Genomic DNA, 19399 nt, shown 5'->3' with positions numbered 1-19399 from the left:
TGTGGACACACACGGGAATCGGATCCCATGTTATCCTGTAGGTCCCGTCCTTAGAATATCATCATCATCTCATACGGTAGTAGTCACCTGCATTTTCCTTGCCCAGGGACCTTCACGTCAAAGACCTGCCTTTGGGCAGAACCATACATCATCATCGCCCATAACACATCACTACACCACGGGATTAGTAATAGGAGTACAAATCAATGCCATGCGTCACACGGGGGACATAATTACGACCTTTCTCTCATTGAATATCAAAATTATCATTTGTCTCCCATACCACACTCACCGTATTTAACACTCAACAGAAACACAATAGCCTCTGGAGGCGAGATTTGACACTAATCTTTTCCTGGGATTTTGGAGGGAGCTTGCATTTTACGAGAACAGGAAAGACTAACATTTAACTTCGTTCTTGCAAGATATCCAAGAATTTTAAAGAGACGCTTCAGCTCAAAAGGCCCTCCCCCGTAAATCCGCCACTGACCACGGGGTATTAATGGCATTGGTAATCAATGCCACGAGACCCACGGAAGTAATTACATCCTTTCTTGTAATTTAGCATCACTAGTGTCGTTTTTCTTCCACGTTGCACTTACTTGATGTTGTATAGCACCACAATTACCTCTGGTGGCGAAAATTGGAACTAATTTTATTTTCTACACCAATCGCTTCTGCATGTTCCCAAATGTGCTCCCACCAGGTTTGGTTGCATTCTGTCAAATGGTTACGTCTCCAGAGGTCTCTGAACAGCGATACTTATTTTATAATAACCTGATATTATCCAGTTGCAGACTAAGGATGCTACTCTATTGCAATAATCCAAATTTTATAGGATTACAGTAATAACGACAGTAATAACGTGAGACAAACAAGGCAAAGTACCTTACTGTCTATATTATGATCATGATATGACGCATTTCGAATGCATAGGAAAAAAGTTACAAGGGATTTTTTTTTTTTTTTTTTTTTAAAGAAGGCTTTACTTCGAAAAATTGCTTTGATAAGTACCGCATCAAATAACACAGGTTTTGTTCCGGAGATAGAGTAAACACAAACACTCGTAAAAATACAACACTGTTTAAAATTATGTGACTGCGAGAACTTGTAATTACACTACCGAAAACTATTGATGTAAGGCCATAGAGGCAAAGGAAAGAAAGAACTGTTTTCAAGAGTTTCCACAAATACGCAATTTTAAGCAGCATAGTAATCTTTACCAATGTTTTTCATATTTTCAAAACTGTTTGAAACGGCATTACAATTTTTATGTCTATTGAAGACCATCTATGTAATTGGATGTGAAACTTATCTAAGCATTTTTTTTTCGAAATAAAATCCTTTGGAAAAAAAAATCAAACGAATTTTCACTTCTTTGTAACTTTGTTTCTACGTGTTCGAAATATATCATATAATGATTATAGTATTCGACACTGTTCTTTGGTGTGCACTGTCTCGTCCATCTCATTTGCGTTATTACTGTAGAAGCCTGGAAAGTTTAGAACACTGAATAGTAAGTGTGGTTTTGTAACTTTTAGTTTAATTTGTAGATCTGAAATATATAACATGGTGGACAATGTGGATAGTTTCAAATATCTGGAATTGATATTAAGACCAAAATCATATTCACGAAGAATTTTGATGTCGACTGAAAGCAGGGAATTCATGTTATTATTCAGTTCAAAATCTTTTGTCGTCGTGAATTCTTTCGAGGAATTTGAAGCATAAAATATACAAAACGATAATCATGCTTCTTGTCCTGTATCGTTGCGAAACATGGTCGCTTACTCTGAGGGAAGAACGTAGAATGAAAATACTTGAAAACAAGATCCTGAGACGAATCTTCGGGCCTAAGAGGTGCGGAAATGGGGAATGGCGGAAACTTCTCTGGTGGCTTAACGGAGATTAAAAAACAAAACAGTCCTCGTAGATATTTAATGGCTCAAATTTTTTTGATATGTCTTTTCACAGCCAACTACTACGCAGCTTTCTGTGAGCATGGTCTCGGGTTCAATTCTCGGTGGAAGAACTAGCCTTGAACATGAATAACGGTTCGGATCCCAATTAAAAGTCCCGTCCTTTATTGCATCGTTGCTCAAAAGAGACGTTAAATTGTAAGTAATCAAATCAAAGTCTTTCAACCAGTTGCAGCGTCACATGTATACCATACGAAGATATTTGGTTTGTGTGACGTGATATTTTCTCAATTAATATCGAAACTGGAAGTACAACTAGGTTCCTACAACTTCCAGTTTTAGTAGAGACACTAGGATGGAGATGGAATATATTCTTGGGACTATTAAATGATTAAAGAAAACCGCCACTCGCTACCTACGACCGCTTTTATTCTATAGAAATCAACGTTAAAATTGAAGGTGGCTGATTTCTGCCAATTCCGGTTTGAAAATTAAAAGAAATCTTCCAGCTTGACATCCGACGTTATGCTGCTATGTTAAAGGAGACGGTGATGATGAAAAATGAAGGCAATGCTGGAATGAATAAAGTGGGAGGAAACAGAAGAACCCCGAAAAAACACAAACACGGTGTTTGTCTAGCACAAAGCTCACTTGGCGCGAGCTGGGATCGAACCAGGGACCACTTACCAGAGGTGAACGGTCAATCACTGAGACACCACGCCCCTCAATTTCGATTTGATTCTTAGAATACTAAATCGATTAAAAAACTGCTTCTCATACCTCTTATTTTTGCTGTATGTAGATCAATATTGAAAACGGAAATTTCAGTGGATTTCTACCATTTCTGGTTTTAGTAGAAAGCTAAAGATGGAGATGAAACGTATTCTTGGGACGGTTAATCGACTGTAGGAAACCACTTGTCGCTATTATCATTTTTGCTCAATAGTGAACAATATTAAAATCGGAAATGGTTCGTTTCTATCACTTCCGGTCTGAATACCAAACTCCATCAACCAATTCACGACTTCGATTCTTCACTTTTGACCCTCTGCATCCCAACCAAAATTGATGGTAATCCATCAAGTTGTTCTTCAGACATTTTGTCTCCTAGATGGACTTACACAAAGACAGACAGGATTAAGTTTATATAAAAATTCTGTTTAGTAAACCGAACTCCGTAATAAATTAATGCTTAATTAAAATAAAGCATATTTCTTTTACCTCTCCTGGATCGTTGTACCAAAGTTCGGAATGCAGTCTATACGGATGGAGCTTCTTCCTCTCTAACTCTTCCATTGTAGAATCGTCATCAGAGCTTTCCTCTTCAGACGAAGTTTCACTTGAGCTGTCAGCATCTGAATCTGTAATTTGTCACAAACTATACTTCTTCCAAGTACAACATTTTATTACATTTGCACACATTACATTGATAATATAAAAGGGAGCAAAAAAAAAAAAAAAAAAAAAAAAAAAAGGTACTCGTTGACTTAATTTATACATGTAAGACACCTACAGAACGCATTCAGTACGCACGTGACCACATTTCACGGGACATTCTCCTGCGTGTGTAGTCAAGGTGGATACGGCAACTATGATTGAGCACTAGATGGGATGACCACCACATAGAACATGTACTGTGGTGTGCCGTGAACAGGTGATATTCAAACTATCAGTGTTCATAGCACGCAAACCACATAAGAAATAAAACTAACAACAGCTTTGGTTTTCTGAGTTCATGCCACTAACTACTTAATATGTGGCACGTTCTCCTTCCCATCTGAAATTTCAAACTTGCATTCAAGATGATGGCCACGGTCACCATCTAACCTACGAGTTACAGCCCCTTTTCTTCTATCAATCATCTCTCAGCAATAGATTTCCCATTTTCCTTTCAGATTTACCAATAAAACGCAGTTTCTGGCAGCTTATGAAAAGAAAGCGTGTTAACGTCAAAAAAGTATTTCTCATTTACATTATTTCTAGTTTCACTTTTAACAAGTTTGTTTTTAATCGCCTGAATACTTTAAATTTGGATTAATCTACAATTCAATTCAATTTTATTATTTTTATTATTATTACGACGACGATGTATTACTACTAGTAATGTGACTTGAATTAACCCGTTAAAAATTAACGATTAATCAATTTAAAAGAGTTAACTTTTAACTGATAATCGTTAAAAAATGCCAACCATTAAAAAAATGAATCTGTCGTCTTTACAGATGGTTAAACTAGTAGCTGTAATAGTTTCCATTTGTTATTAGAAGCCTGAAATGCCTCAAAGATTTCTGACGCAGCCCAGACATTTGAGAATAACAAAAGTTTTTTAATGGTTATTCCTCATTTGCTATTGCATGAGACACACAAAATCGGACTGAACCGGTATTTGGGGTAGTTTGAGATTTGATCCTCCCATTTTTGTTTCTTTCCTTGCAATGTAGCAGTTACGTATATTTTTAAAGCACTGTTGACAATCTCAATCTGCTACCTCTGGTTAGATCAGTGGTTGGTAACGTCAAGTGTGAATATCATTGCTATCTGCTAAAAGGGCAGGAAAGGCACACTAGTTAACAAATTTAAACTTTTTGTTTGTTACATGAGAAAAATCACCTGATCTTAAAGGAACTTTTTGCGCTGAATTCGAATATGCACTCGGTTTCTCTCCATCACGTACAGTTTTCCCGTAACAGAGGGATTTTCGGGAAATTCCCTCAAAAATTTCCCTTTTTCAGATATTTTATTCCCCTAGCTCCTGTCCCCTTACATATAGTAACATAGAAATTATACCTAAGTATACCTTGATTTATATTTAATAAACCCTAAAAGTTTCGTAAAAATCGCTTTGTTCTTTCTAGAGAAATAAATATATTTGAATGTATACTGTGTGCACTGTTTATTGCACCTGATAGTAATGCTTTCAGATCTCCTGAGTTGGGGTAAAACGATTTGCTTTATTACTACAAACACAGACATAAAATGAATATTTACAATAGTCAACAACACACTTGTATTGCTCTCTGTAAATTAGAAACGTGTATAAAAATAGAATGTACTTCCAACGTATATTTTTTTAAAACGTACAGTATATGTATATCTTAATACATATATATACAATTCTCCAAGTTTTTTCGTTTTGTTCATGAAATGGTTATCAATATTTGTTATCAAATGTAACAGAATGCAAAAGAAAGAAAGAATGGAATACAGACTCATTGTTGACAACAATGAACTAATGCAGTCTGAATTTTCCACTACGGTATCGTTTCCCCCTCCCCCCGTGCATTTCTTTCTTTCTTGTGTTCTTGTCACCTGGTGAGGGAGTTTTGTACATTTTTATATTGACGTGTGGTTTAACACTACTTCACTTTCAAAGTTGTCTTTGCTGCTAAGAGTGCTTTCATGTTTGATCTTAACGGCATTATACCCAACTAGGACCAGAAGTTTAATTTGTGATCAGTACAATGGCGTCAAGAGGACGGCGTTCGTGTGTTAACTCACCAAATAGTTTTTGTTATGTGTGTGGCCAGTTTGTAGTTAAAGGACAGTGTAGATCCATTACGCCATCGGTGAAACTAGCATATTATATATATTTCGGATGTCGTGTGGGAGATCAGGACAAAATTTGGGCACCCTACATAATTTGTGCGTCGTGCTACGTCACTTTACTTGCATGGGCCAAAGGGAAACGGAGGTTCATGAAATTTGCTGTACCAATGGTGTGGAGAGAACCCACCAACCATCTGGATGATTGTTATTTTTGTCTCACAGTAGTTAAGGGACATTCTAAAAAAAGCAAATACACAGTTATCCCAACGTTAAATCCGCAATTAGACCTATTCCGCACGGGGATGAACTTCCACTTCCCGAGCCCCCTACCAACTGGGAAGAGATATGGCCAAAAGACTCTGATGATGATCATGACCTTGATGAACCATCGACATCAACATGTACATCCAAGGATCCAACGTTCATCCCTGACTGTATTCGCGAGCCACATTTCATCCGGCAATGTGAACTTAATGACCTAGTCCGTGATTTGCACTAGGGATGGCCAGACGGATCCGTATCCGTATCCTATAAGATCCGGATCCGGATCCGAAGTTTCGGATCTTGGATCCGGATCCGGAATTTCGGATCTTGGATCCGGATCCGAAGTTTTGTATCTTGAATCCGGATCCGGAATTTTGGATATTGGATCCGGATCCGAAGTTTCGAATATTGGATCCGGATATTCGGTTCCTCTATCCACACCCGAAATTTCGAAGTTCAGATTCGGACTCCTGATTTGAATATTTTAGGCCTTAGATTGAGACCCAGAACTAAAATATCCATATGTATAAAATTGACTAGGTGAATTTTATCTAACTCAGTGGGAAGACAATTCAATTTAAATGACAAAAGATTACATGAAAATCTCATTTTCACATTTTTCGGAGTTAGACCACTGTTGCGCACACCCCATCATTTAGTCTTTAGTATATCTTTAAACAAGTATGCCACTTTCATCTCAAGTCAGTAATTGTATAGATCTGCCTTTTGTTATATATTAATCGAGTTAGGATTAAAACTCGATTGTCTGTGAGACCTATGATAATATTTTCAGAATGAGTTATAACGTTGAAAAACTGCATAGTAATGCTGCATATTTTCTTTGTGCCACATTGGAATTTAATGTAGTCTATCTTATACAGTCGGCTCTTATGATTAATTCAATGATCTGAACTCCTGCAGCATTACGCTAAAATCATGGATGTCTTTGAATTTTCGTCATTATTTCTATTTTTTATTACGAGCAAAATAAATATGATAAGCGGCATTTTACATAATACATATAGACGCAGTTCAGTCAGTTGATTGCTTAAAGTTTATAGCAAATCTATTACATTTCTAAGACACTGGCGGCTTTAGGACAAAATCTTAAATCTCTCTATATAAAAAGGGCAAAGTCCTGAGTGAGTGAGTGACAGATCACCGTACAGGCCAAATCGCTTAAGCTACAAACGTGAAATTTGGACAGTTTATAGGCTTTGTGACGTAGGATACTACTAAGGAAGGACTTTGGGAAATTCGACGAGGAAGGGGGAAAATGGGGTGGAAAATAATGATGATTCTTGACGTTAGATACTTCAAATTTGGTATTTGGGTTTCTCATTGAAAATAATTTGATACTCGTTAATGTGCTTTTTGATATTTAAATTAGAAGGGGCAGGGAAGATGTAGAAAGTAAAAGAACAGGTGGTAATTGCAATTATTGCAATTAGTATAATAATATGCCTATATATCTTGGAAACTTAAAGGGTTAGAAACATGGAATTTGGTATTTGGACTTCTCACTTAAAATAATTAGATACGTATTTCAACGTTTTTTTGATATGTGGCCCAGAAGGGCAGAAAAAGGGCGAGAAGAAAATTAAGTGAAGATTAGAATTATTGTATTAATATGTTCAATCATTTAAGGTTAGAGACTTGAAATTTGGTATTTGCATTTCTCATTGAAAATAATTTGACATGTGTTTCAGTGTTTTTTGACGTTTTAGTAAAAAGGAAAAGAGATGGAAAAGAAAGAGGGTGGGGATTGTAATTATTATAATAACATGTCGATATCTGGGAACCTCTGAAGGTTAGGAGCATAGAATTTGGTATTTGGACTTTACATTTGAAATAATTAGGTATGTACTTAAGCGTTTTTTGATGTATGTCTTAGAGGGGAAGAAAATGGGCGGGGAGAAAAGACTTTTATATCTCGGAATCCTGGAATGTTAGAGAAATGAAAACTTGTTATTTGAACGAAAATTCGTTATGAAATGAAATCTTTGAGTTTTACGTCCCACGCTTATGCCGGTTAGGCTAAAGGAGACGGTGATTATGAGAAATAAATGAAATGAAGAAAGTGGGAGGAAACGGGAAAACCCCGAGAAAACCCACGAGCACGATGTTTGTCCACCACAAAGTCCACACGGCGCGAGCTGGGATCGAACCAGGGACCCCAAGCACCGGAGGTGAACGCTCTACCACTGAGCCACCGCGCCCCCATAAAAAATCGTTATGTTTGCAGGCGTATGATGTGCGAGGCCGTAGACCGAGCAAATGTGTGGGCTGGGGGAAAAGCCCCCATGTACTCACACTGAAATTCGGTATGTCTCGGGATACCGGAATGTTATTACATACAATTTGATATTTGAACTGAGATTCGGTATGGTTGTAGGTTTACGAGGTACGAGGTCATAGGCCGATCAAATGAGATATCAGAGGGTCTAAGGGCAAATCCCCAGACATTTCTTTTTAAATTGATTATGATTAGAGGCTTTAGTGGTGCGAGGTCCTAGTAACGGGGGTCTAGTGGCGAAGCCCCCAACTAGCCGAGGTCTATTAAGTACATAAATGTATTTGCGTAATGACTGGAAATTGCATGTATGCCTGTGGACAAAATTGCATAAGTAGCCACGAGAAATGACAATCCTTTAAGATAAAAATTTTAAAAAGCTACCAAAATGTACTCTTGAATGAGTTGTATATTATGTTTGCGCAGGGCCGAATCCAGAACGGACTCCTGGAGGGGTCGGATGGATTCTTAGGGGGCGGTTGGGGATGCTAGCAGTGAAAAATTACTTAGATGATCTGAAATTGCCACAAATTACTACAAAAGTACACTGTTAATGGTGGCGCTGGGTAGAGGCGAACGACTTTTCGCCCTCCCCCTGCATCCGCCTATGTGTTTACATGAATGATATAGCTCCTTATACAACCTATGCAGAGTTAATAGTAGTGGATTACTAATTACAAAGATACGTGTTACTGCTCGAGGCTCCATATGGTATTTTGTATACATATACAGTACATTAATACATTGATTTTGATACATTAATTGCCATTTAGAACTTCATCTCTACTACAATTCTTAATTCTAACTGGAGTGGTACGGTCACAGAGAAACGTATTTTTAAAGAAAGAAAAAAATCTCATCAAGAGCAAGAAAAGGAAGTTGCTCCTTAATTTGATTTGATCTATATTTTATGGGCTGTTCTATTAGCAATGGCCTAGCCCATCACGACTAGGAAATGGCCTCATTCAGTGACCACAATAACTCAGAAAGAATTAGAAAAGTAAGCAGCCTGAGTCTAAAGAAGAAGCTTGGGTTTGAGACTAAGGTTTCATCCAAGGATTTGACTAGTGTTACAGAAAACAAAGGACAAATTTCCATCAGGACGACCGGTTTAAAAAAGATTTACTACCTTTTCGGTCAAGTATTTCTACTAGAATCGAATCTGACAATGAGATTGCTCTCACCTAAGTCGACAGTTTTACTCAATCAAATTTGGAGTAATTGTGACATATTAAGGCACGAAAACCAAATATCAACAGAATGAAGAGAACGCAAGGCTGTCACACGATCAGATACCAAAAGTGTCTTAAAATCTTATTTTAAGCATAGGAATGAAAATCACTTTGTCAATAATTTCGAAAATTTTGCTGATTCGGAACACCCGAATTTTCTGACACGGAGTTTCGAATCCGGATCCAAGACCCGGTTTTTCAGGTCTGGATCCAAGATCCGATATTTCGGATCCGGATCCAAGATCCGTGTTTTCGGATCCGGATCCAAGATCCGTTTTTTCGGATCCGGATCCAAGATTCGTTTTTTCGGATCCGGATCCAAGATTCGTTTTTTCGGATCCGGATCCAAGATCCGTTTTTCGGATCCGGATCCAAGATCCGAAATCTCGGATCCGGATCCAGTGTCCGGATATCCGGATCTGGCCATCCCTAATTTGCACCTGACAAAACAAGAGGCGGAACTTCTGGGATCAAGGCTCCAGCAGTGGAACTTATTGGATGCAGAAACGAACATATCAGTGTACAGGAAAAGGCATGTTCAATTTTCAAGCTATTTCTCAATGCAAGATAATGTGTGTGTATGTACGGATATAAATGGGTTGATGGCGGAGCTAGGAATTCCTTACGTTCCAGAAGAATGGAGGTTATTTATCGACGCGTCAAAGGTCAGCCTTAAAGCTGTCCTTTTACATAATGGAAATAAAAAAAACCTTCTATACCACTTGCAAATATGTTGTAATCTCAAGGTAGTTGGTATTTTATTAGGACTGCAGTGCGGTTACACGAAGTACCAATGTTTTTTATGTTTATGGGATAGCCGAGCTGATGACAAACATTATGAAGTGAAGGAATGGGAACCTAGAGTGAATTACGTACCTGGAGAATGCAACGTCAAATACGCTCCTTTGGTAGATCCTAATAAGATATTACTACCGCCACTTCATATCAAGTTAGGACTTATGAAAAACTTTGTCAAAGCCATGGACACATCTGGTGAAGGTTTCAAGTATTTGCGAGATAAGTTCTTTAACCTGAGTGATGCTAAGATTTCAGCGGGAGTGTTTATTGGTCCCCAAATTAGGAAATTAATGCTTGATGATAGCTTTGACAGCAAGTTAAACAGTGCTGAGCTAGCTGCCTGGACAGCATTTAAGTGTGTTGTGCGCAACTTTCTGGGCAATAACAAAGCTGAGAGTTACACAGAAATCGTACAGGACATGATACAGAAATACAAACAGTTGGGTTGTAGGATGTCTTTAAAAATCCACTTTTTGCACTCCCACCTCAGCTTCTTTCCTGCTAACCTAGGTGCTCTCAGCGACGAACAGGGGGAAAGATTCCACCAAGATATAATGGCAATGGAGAAAAGGTACCAGGGACGATGGGATCCTTCAATGATGGGGGACTATTGTTGGGGTCTTGTTAGAGAATGCAACATTTCTTACAAAAGAAGGAAGTAGTGTACGTTTTTGTAACCCAATGGAAGTTTCATATATTGTGATAGTTTTGATTGTCTTTTCATGACCTTTTGGTACATTTGTATTATTGTTTATTGTAAATTGTCACACTTGTAAATTATATTGTATTATATTTTATATGTGTGTTTGTGGTAATAAAGCAAAACGTTTTACCTCAACGAGATCTGAAAGCATTACTATAAGGTGCAATATACAGTACACACAGTATACATACAAACATATTTATTTCTCTAGAAAGAATAAAGCGATTATTACGAAACTTGGAGGGTTTGTTAAATATGAATCAAAGTATACTTAGGTATAATTTCTATGTTAGTATATGCAAGGGGACAAGATCTTGGGGTGTAAAATAAACGAAAAGGGAAATTTTTGAGGGATTTTCCCGAAAATCCCTCTGTTACGGGAAAATCGTACGTGATGGAGAAAAACCGAGTGCATATTCGAATTCAGCGCAAAAAGTTCCTTTAAGAACAGGTATTTCCTTTTATGTAACAAAACCTTTGTTAACTAGTGTAATTATGGAAAAGAGACACGTATCAAATTCACTGATACTGAGGATCTACGTCCTGCAAATATTTTTCTCTCTCTAGATATTTCTGACCAGGAACACAGAAATTGGTTATGAAAGTAGCTCAAATCCCTTGAGGGAAGCAAGTGATGCGCAGGTGCCCCGAGATTCACCATGGAGGTAATTCAGCAACACGGATTCACATGTATTGTTTGCGTACTCAACTTAGTTGTCCGGGGACAAGTTTTGTGTAACTTACATTCTTTACTACAGTAACTTCTTTTTTTAAGATTGTTTTCCTGTTATCTAATATTAGGTATAACTACACTGGACATACTGTAAGAGTAGTCATGAGATCCTCTAACGGAATTTGTAACATTGAAATCACTCTACTGACGATGATTACATGTATCCCTTTATAATGATTTTATATATATTGGATTTTATATATATTGGATTTTATATATATTAGGATATGGCCAATCACGGAATTTTTACTTTCCGGAATTCGGAAAGTAAAATCGCAAAAATTCCAGATTTCGAAATATTCTGGAATTCGGAAAAATCCGGAATTGTTCCGAAATCCGGAAAGTGAAAATTCCGATCCCGGAAAATTTTAGCCATCTCTTTATATATATCCAACGTCCTTTATAAAAGTATATAACTAAAATTAACAAATAACTGTGTAACAAAAAGTTAAATAAAAAACGCATAATTTTAATTCATCATTTGTTTTTCACTTAATTTCATGTCACCTTAATTTATTTTATATTTATTATCAGTTTATATGACAACAGAACTTTTCATACTAATCAATTAATTTTCCTAACACCCTTAATTTTCTCCAGTAAATTATACCACAAGCCACATGTGAAAACTGTGATTTTTACTTTTGACTAATTTTACTTTTAATAGTTACTTTTTCTAACGTTAATTTTTACTTTAATCTACGACCCTAATTCTTAATTTTAATCTATTAAATTTTTCATTATTTTTCCAACTGTGGTAATAGCAATAGTAGTAGCAGTATATATATATATATATATATATATATATATATATATATATATATATATATATATATATATATATAATAGAAGCTAGTACTATTCTTTAATTAAAATTTTAACAAATTAACAATTCGGCTAGATAAACAACACTCTTAATCTAAAATATTTGTTACAAACCCCTGCGCTTCTGAAGACGCAGCTTCTGTTTCCGAGGTGGAGGTTCATATTTCGGCTTTCCCGCCCATGCTCGCTCAGCTCTCTGGACTAAATCCGTTTCAAATTTATCACAAAGGTCTATCAATTTCTGTGTACCATTCATTACTTTAGGATTCCTAGAACAAACAGAATAATTTTTTTGAACAAAAGTGAAGTAAATAAATCTTATTTCCATAGTACAGTCAAAATAGGAAGAAAAAGCATTTCCATTCGCACTTTTTTTTTTTTTTTTTTAATAATTTAGAATGAATTAACGAACCATTTTGTATTCAGTTATTTTCAGGGAAATGAGTCAGTTCTCTCCACGTCACACGAAACTATACTCAAATTGGTCCACTCAGCACAAAATGACAAAAGACCTGTATGAGCTGGTTAACCAGTTCTATTTGTTTGATGAATCGAATCTATGTAAAACGCGAACCTCAGTTTACGGTAGAATCCGAACCACTGTAATGCGTTAATTACTCTCTTATCGGGAACGAATCAGGGATCTCTTATACCAAAGGCGTGCGCACTACAGCAGTAGTAAGGGCACTTACTCTTTTTTGTTGCTGACTAAGCAATACGAGTCACTGTTACGGTTTCTGCGTCTAAGGTCATTAATTATGCGACCGTGTTATGCCATGAGAAATATTGCTCTTTAGTGTGACAGCTGACTCCATCTTGTGTTTTGTTCCGTGATGCTAGAAAAAAGCGGATGAATACTGTGAATATTAGAATTGCTCATGAAGATAAGATTTCCACTTACTAACCTAGAATGTTCCTTTATACAAAAGATTCGAAATTAACCAACAGAGCTTACCACCATTTTCGCAGTACACCTCCGATGCATCTATTCACTGGTTTAGACGATCCTCCTAGTTTTGGAAGCAATTCTATTCTTTTTCCGAAATACTCTTGCGTTTCCTTGTCACAATATACTAAATATCAGCGATGCGATAGATAAGCGAACTCGATCACTTATTTTTGCGTGAAGATTTACACTCAGATCTACTGATTTTGTAATGACTCAACTAGAAATGAATATGTATGTACAGTTTATTTTGATTTGATTTGATTAAAGCTTAGCGCCCCTTTCAGCTGCAAGGGTACATGAGACGTAGGTCTACAGTTTAACGCGGATCTGAACCACATGAGTTCCCACCGGATATCGAACTAGGAACTCCGTGCATCAAAGTCGCACATGCTAACGACTAGACCAGTGGGGAGGGCCAGATGGCTATATTGGTTTGAGATTTCCACAGGTGTTAGTTAGAACATGTACAATTACCTACAAGATTTCAACCAAATCACGGCGCATGAGGAGCTACAAACATTCCAGCAATTAAATTGTTAAACATCGTATTTACTTTGATACATTAACTTTAAAACGCTTGCATAGGTTTCTTTTTCATATATTTTATAAAAGTATTTGTTGAAAATAACGAGAGCAGTGTTCACAGTATCATTTTTATTAACATTCTCAATATGAGCAAGACTATGAGATTAGAGTGAACGAGTGAAAGTGAGGCTGCACAGCCTTGTGAGACGGAAGTTAAGCAGAAGGTTTGATCTATGGTGATTTATGATATTAAGTCGAAACTCAAAGGATTTTCACAAACTTGTAAGCATCATATTTCAGATTCCGAGAAGATCATGACATAAGCAAAACGGACATGGAGAAAACATGGAGAAAACAAACCTTCTAAATTTGGGACTCATGATATTTGGGGATACCACGGTTTAACTGTATTAATGGACTCGGTTCAGCTCCCTTTCGGTGAACTGTCAGTTCAGCTCGGCATGTCTCACTTCTGGTGAGCCAAGAGTTTGGCTCGAATTACTTCCGGGGAGCCGCTGATTAATCTTGATATGTATATATTGCTACTATTTGGTAAACCGTCCACAAAGCGCGAAACTACTTGAATGTGCAGGGACTCGTATCCATACACACACAAATATAATCCATTAGATTAATCTGAACTAAAAATATCTGAAATAACATTTCTAAAAATGTTTATGAATTTGAGGTGACAGCTATTTTGTTTAGCCTTCCCTTGAGCACTATGTACCCTAAGGACGCAATAAAAACATTACAGAATGCAGAAAATCCAAATCCAAGGAAAAATACACAGCAAAAGTACCTTCACATGAACAGAAGTGACTAGAAGAAAAACGTTAGCCTCATTTTTTAAACTTACGGTTCCTTTTATATATATAAAAGTTACCTATTTGTTAAAAAATTAAGAAGTTATCCAATTCTTAAAAATTACATATATATCGATAATGTCTGTAGCTGGAGAGTGATACTAAAATGTTTGCTTATTCAGACATTACATATTGTATTAATCACTAGATCATCATATATTATTTTCAAAAAAATCAATTTTGTGTAAATGTATATTAATATGATTTACAAAGCTATGATTAAATCTAGCTTAATCTAATCTGTATTGCATTATTTGGCAATTATGATATTACGTACATAATTGTAATGGAATTACTTACCCTTCATCACGACAGTAATACAGATCAGCAGGAGATGTCCTTGTCCACACTTTCTTCTCATGTTCCAGTATTTCTTCAGGTTTCATTTTAGCCAATTCGTCGAGTTTGGCCTTCAATTCCGTATTGCTGACAGTGAGAAATGAGAAAAAGGCAAAGCCAATAAGCGGAATCATTAAAACAAAAAAAACAACACAATTCCCTGCCGTTCCTTTTCATATAAACAGTGGACTTTAGTTCACGAACTTAATCCGTTTCGTAATGCTGTTTGGGAATCGAAATCATTTTTCCCATTGAAATTAATGTGAATTTATTCTTGATACAAACATGTTTACGTGTTTTTGAGATGAAGAATATAGAATGAAAATAAAATTACCCTTAATTAGCCGTAATGAGGATTAAAATAACACAATAATGTAAGAACTAAAATTCTTAAGCAAAACACTGACAAATAGTGCTGTAGCAAACGCGCAAAAGCACTACTGAACGCGTGTATGCGCATTTGTACACCGAAATATCCTTCTTGAGCTAAGAGAAAAATTATTCACAAAACTCCTTCGTGAACCGATTTATTCGTGAATACAGGGTCCACTGCATATAAAATGGACGATTAACTAGAAACGAAATATTTCAAAAAGATGAAATAAAATGAAATCAATCTTAATTTCTTTTTAATGAAAAAAAGTATAATGTCACCTCATCAGAATCTAGTTAAGAAAAGCGTGTGTTGCATATGATTTTTTTTTTAATACGATTTTGATACAGTCTGATTCACTGACGACGTATGTAGCACATTTCTGGGTATATTTAAACACATCTAACATCCCCTTTTGAATTTAACAGCATTCTCACTAAATCCATGAACATTACTCTACGCCATACGCGCAAAACATGGGTGTCTCGGAATGAAAATGAAATAAAGCTATTCGTTCAAGCATTCCGCTGTCATACTCTACAAGATAAAAAACTTTGTACGTAAATAGGAGAGAACTGGTAATGGAAGGAATATAAAACACAGAATCAAAAACAGAAGAGTCCACTCTGCCTTATGGATTCTTGAATTGATGCAAATGATGGGCACTTCAAGATAACACATGATACCGAGACGTCATGAGTCCATCTTTAAGGCTAGAAGCAAACTGAGACGCGTATAGCGCACGTGAGGCAACGCAGCAGACCACAATTTTGTCATACAGGATTTAAATAGAAAACAGGATGCACAAACTGAAAACAGGATGCTACGCAGCACTATTTGTATCTGCTCACAGTCGCGTGCAGCCGTAATTGAGATACAGTTTCTCACGCTCCAAGTGTTTATTGGGAATTTATTTGTATACATGCATTCGCACACATTGCAATTAACATTGAAAAATAAAAATAAAACGAAAGAAGTAAATAGGTGCAACATTTATGGAATCCTACAATAATGCAAACTAATATTTTTTTTATTTTCAAAATGAAAATGAAATCTTTCAGTTTAACTTCCCACGTTTTTTGCCTTTGAGACTAGGGAGACAATGATTAAAGAAAGTGAATGATGATGGAAGAATTAGTAGAATGGGAAAGTGAGAGGAAACGGAAGTACCCAGAGAAAACCCACGGACACAATGTTGTCCACCACAAACTTACTTGGCCGGGGCAAACTAATATCAATGAAACAATTTTCAAAGATACTATGACATGTTTATCAAAGTTTTCTTTAGTTGCGATTAGCTTTTGGGTGTAATATCAATTTGAATCAATGGCTTGCTGGATCATCCCATATACTTCAGTAAACTGGTTTCCATCCATTCGGAATTGTTAAAATAAACATTACTTATTTTATAAACAGCCACAGCTTTTTCTTTACCAGAGAATATACTTATTTGGTGATTTAAATTTCTCATTTATCAAGGAATAAAGCAAAACTTCATCTTCAGGATCATTATTTGATTCTCGCTTGGAACTCAAATTTAATATTAACAAATGTTTTCTTCGCGATTCCGACATTTCTGGATGAGAATGGTATGCAAGTCACTTGAAAGCTGAATCTCAACACAAGGATCACCACGCTACACGTGTGGTGCATGCATGTCATGCCCCTTATGTCATGTCACCTCACACGCGTTATAAGCGTCTTAGTTTGCGCCTAGCCTAGCATCTTACGAGAAAGAGTCGAAATGAAAACTTTAAAAGACTGTTCGAAAGTTCGCTACAATGACAGACATATCAGAAAACATTCTCACCAAATCACTCATATAACAGTTTAATGCATACGTTTCAACGACCAATTGTTATCATCCTCAATGCGCGTTCCTTAGCACATTACACTGCTTATAGAACTACTGATATCCTAAGAAACGGGCACTAAAGATAACGACAATTGGTGGTTGATACGTTGGACGCTTTAGGTTTTCTCTCTCTCTGATTAATTAATGCATCCTATCACATCATTGAATAACAACATAGTTTGATGAATAACTAACAGTGGCAGTACCAAGTTGGCACGCTACACGAAAGCGCAGTAGTAGTATCAAAATGGCAATCACTTGCAACATGAACCCAAGAGGACCAGTTTGTCACAGAACTTCCTAGACCATTCACACATTGGTTACAGTGATGGGCATGCATCACTATACTGCATTTTTTACTCTTCTATGAATTCCGATGAGCTTGATCCCTCTGTACTTGTAACACGAACAGTATACTCTTTCTCTTTGGGCGTATGTTGTCGCAAGTGTCGCCATTTTTTTATTCCTCATGCGCCCTCATGTAAGCGTTCCAAATTGGCGATTACATCAAGTCAGTATTCAAACCATTCCTATCATTGTTGCAATCCTCAAAGACAATCGCCTGATACTCCGTATAATGAATCTCAAGATGTTTCACTTCCATATGATCCCAAACAAACAACCCTGTATAAGTCAAATCAAGTTTCACATGAAAAATAAATGAAAAAATCTAATGTACACAGAATAAGATCAACAAACTAACAAGACAATACACCAATAAATATTCTAATTTTCTAAGTACAGATATAGTTCTGATCGCATTTTGAATTTGAGTCATCAGCTCCTTATGGCAGGCAATGTCTGCATTAAGAATTTTCTCAGAAAGCCCTATTGTTTTTCAGCATATGCTCAGTAACGATGTTTTGCAGGTTTCAGTGTAAAATGACCAATGTATTGTACCTACAATCATACAAATAAATAAGTAACTATAGTTTATACATTAAAAACAACACTAGCAATGATTCTGTATGGAAATTCAATTAACGTAAGAAGAAAAGAAAATTGTATTTGTTTTTCTGTTATTAAATGACCCCTTACGTTTTTATGCAACAACAAGGTTACAAACGACAGAATCTATTATTTACGTGGGCTTCAAACCGCACTGAAACTAGAATCCAATGCAGTTAGCAAACACATATAACCATGCAAGATTACCTTCACGAAATGTATACTGTTGCACCACAATATTTCGCTTCTAAAGGGGCTTAATTACAGAACTACACCAATCAGGATAGTACTAATACAGTACTCTAGTTAAGTCGCAGAGACTGACCACGATTATCTAATAACTTGCACCATATGCAACATTACAGATATATATCACACTAGTTACTCCTTATCCTGGAGCTTATGTAATCAATAAACACACACATATAAATAAAAATGTTATAGAACGGTACTGACTCTCAAATTTATGGAATCTATTAGTAATTAGCAAAAAACATTTTAATGTGTGTTCTAACAGAAAATAAAAACAAGTATTTCATTTTATCATTTACTCAGGAGCACAACAACTGTCAAAATTTACCTTGGAAGAAACATTCTTTTCGAGAAAGTAATATAGTAATTCATTCTAGTTCCTACTACAGTTTCATTGATATAATACAAATACACACAATAATAGAAAATATTTTACTACGTTAAATCATTGATAGCAATTTTCTCTGTTAGGCAGAAAAATGTAGTAAATAATCCGATTCTTAAAGCTAAATTTCAAACATTATCTTCCAATATATTCATGAAATATTCATCAACATGCGGAGTCAATGAAGGCATTCGACAAATAAAGAGACCTTTTTCTTACTGGTGATAATGAAATCAGAAAAGTAATTTTCAACAAATTGTTCTAATCTTACAAGAAAGCACAACGAGATGATGGGTTATTCATAAACAATATATTTCAGGATAAGAAGTTGTATTTGTTAAAAAGTTAATATATCAATAGGTTAATTTTTCAAACACCCATCACGTTACGATAAATTCCAAAACTTTAATTTTGTTTTCACATCAAAGAAACATATTTTGATTAATTGTTAATAGCATAAAAACAGTATAATTTTAAGAACTTGGTTTTCCGTTTAATCATATATATACACATGAAATCCTATTCAATTCAATACACCCTTGCTGGAAACAATAGAAACTGAAATTCATGTATGTTAAATGTAGCCAATGGTGG

At 36.0% G+C, this 19399-nt stretch overlaps 1 protein-coding gene across 3 annotated transcripts in view; it reads right to left on the bottom strand.

The window, feature by feature from the left end:
• Positions 1-19399, bottom strand: part of drosha (ribonuclease 3 drosha) — a 211651-nt gene that overhangs the window by 110620 nt on the left and 81632 nt on the right. For 2 of the 3 annotated variants that reach the window (XM_081764743.1, XM_081764745.1), the window contains exons 3-5: positions 14954-15079; positions 12428-12582; positions 3141-3280 (exon numbers count right to left, since the gene is read on the bottom strand). In XM_081764743.1, coding sequence (XP_081620869.1) covers positions 3141-3280; positions 12428-12582; positions 14954-15079 — 421 coding nt within the window. The remainder of the gene's footprint in view (positions 1-3140; positions 3281-12427; positions 12583-14953; positions 15080-19399) is intronic. The other variant, XM_081764744.1, reaches the window with a different exon arrangement.

The sequence above is a fragment of the Thermobia domestica genome, chromosome 7 (assembly GCF_964235325.1).
Source record: "Thermobia domestica chromosome 7, izTheDome1.hap1.1, whole genome shotgun sequence".
NCBI classification, from domain to species: Eukaryota; Metazoa; Arthropoda; class Insecta; order Zygentoma; family Lepismatidae; genus Thermobia; species Thermobia domestica.
Note: the sequence above shows the minus strand (reverse complement) of the source record. Positions and strands in the feature narration are given on the sequence as shown.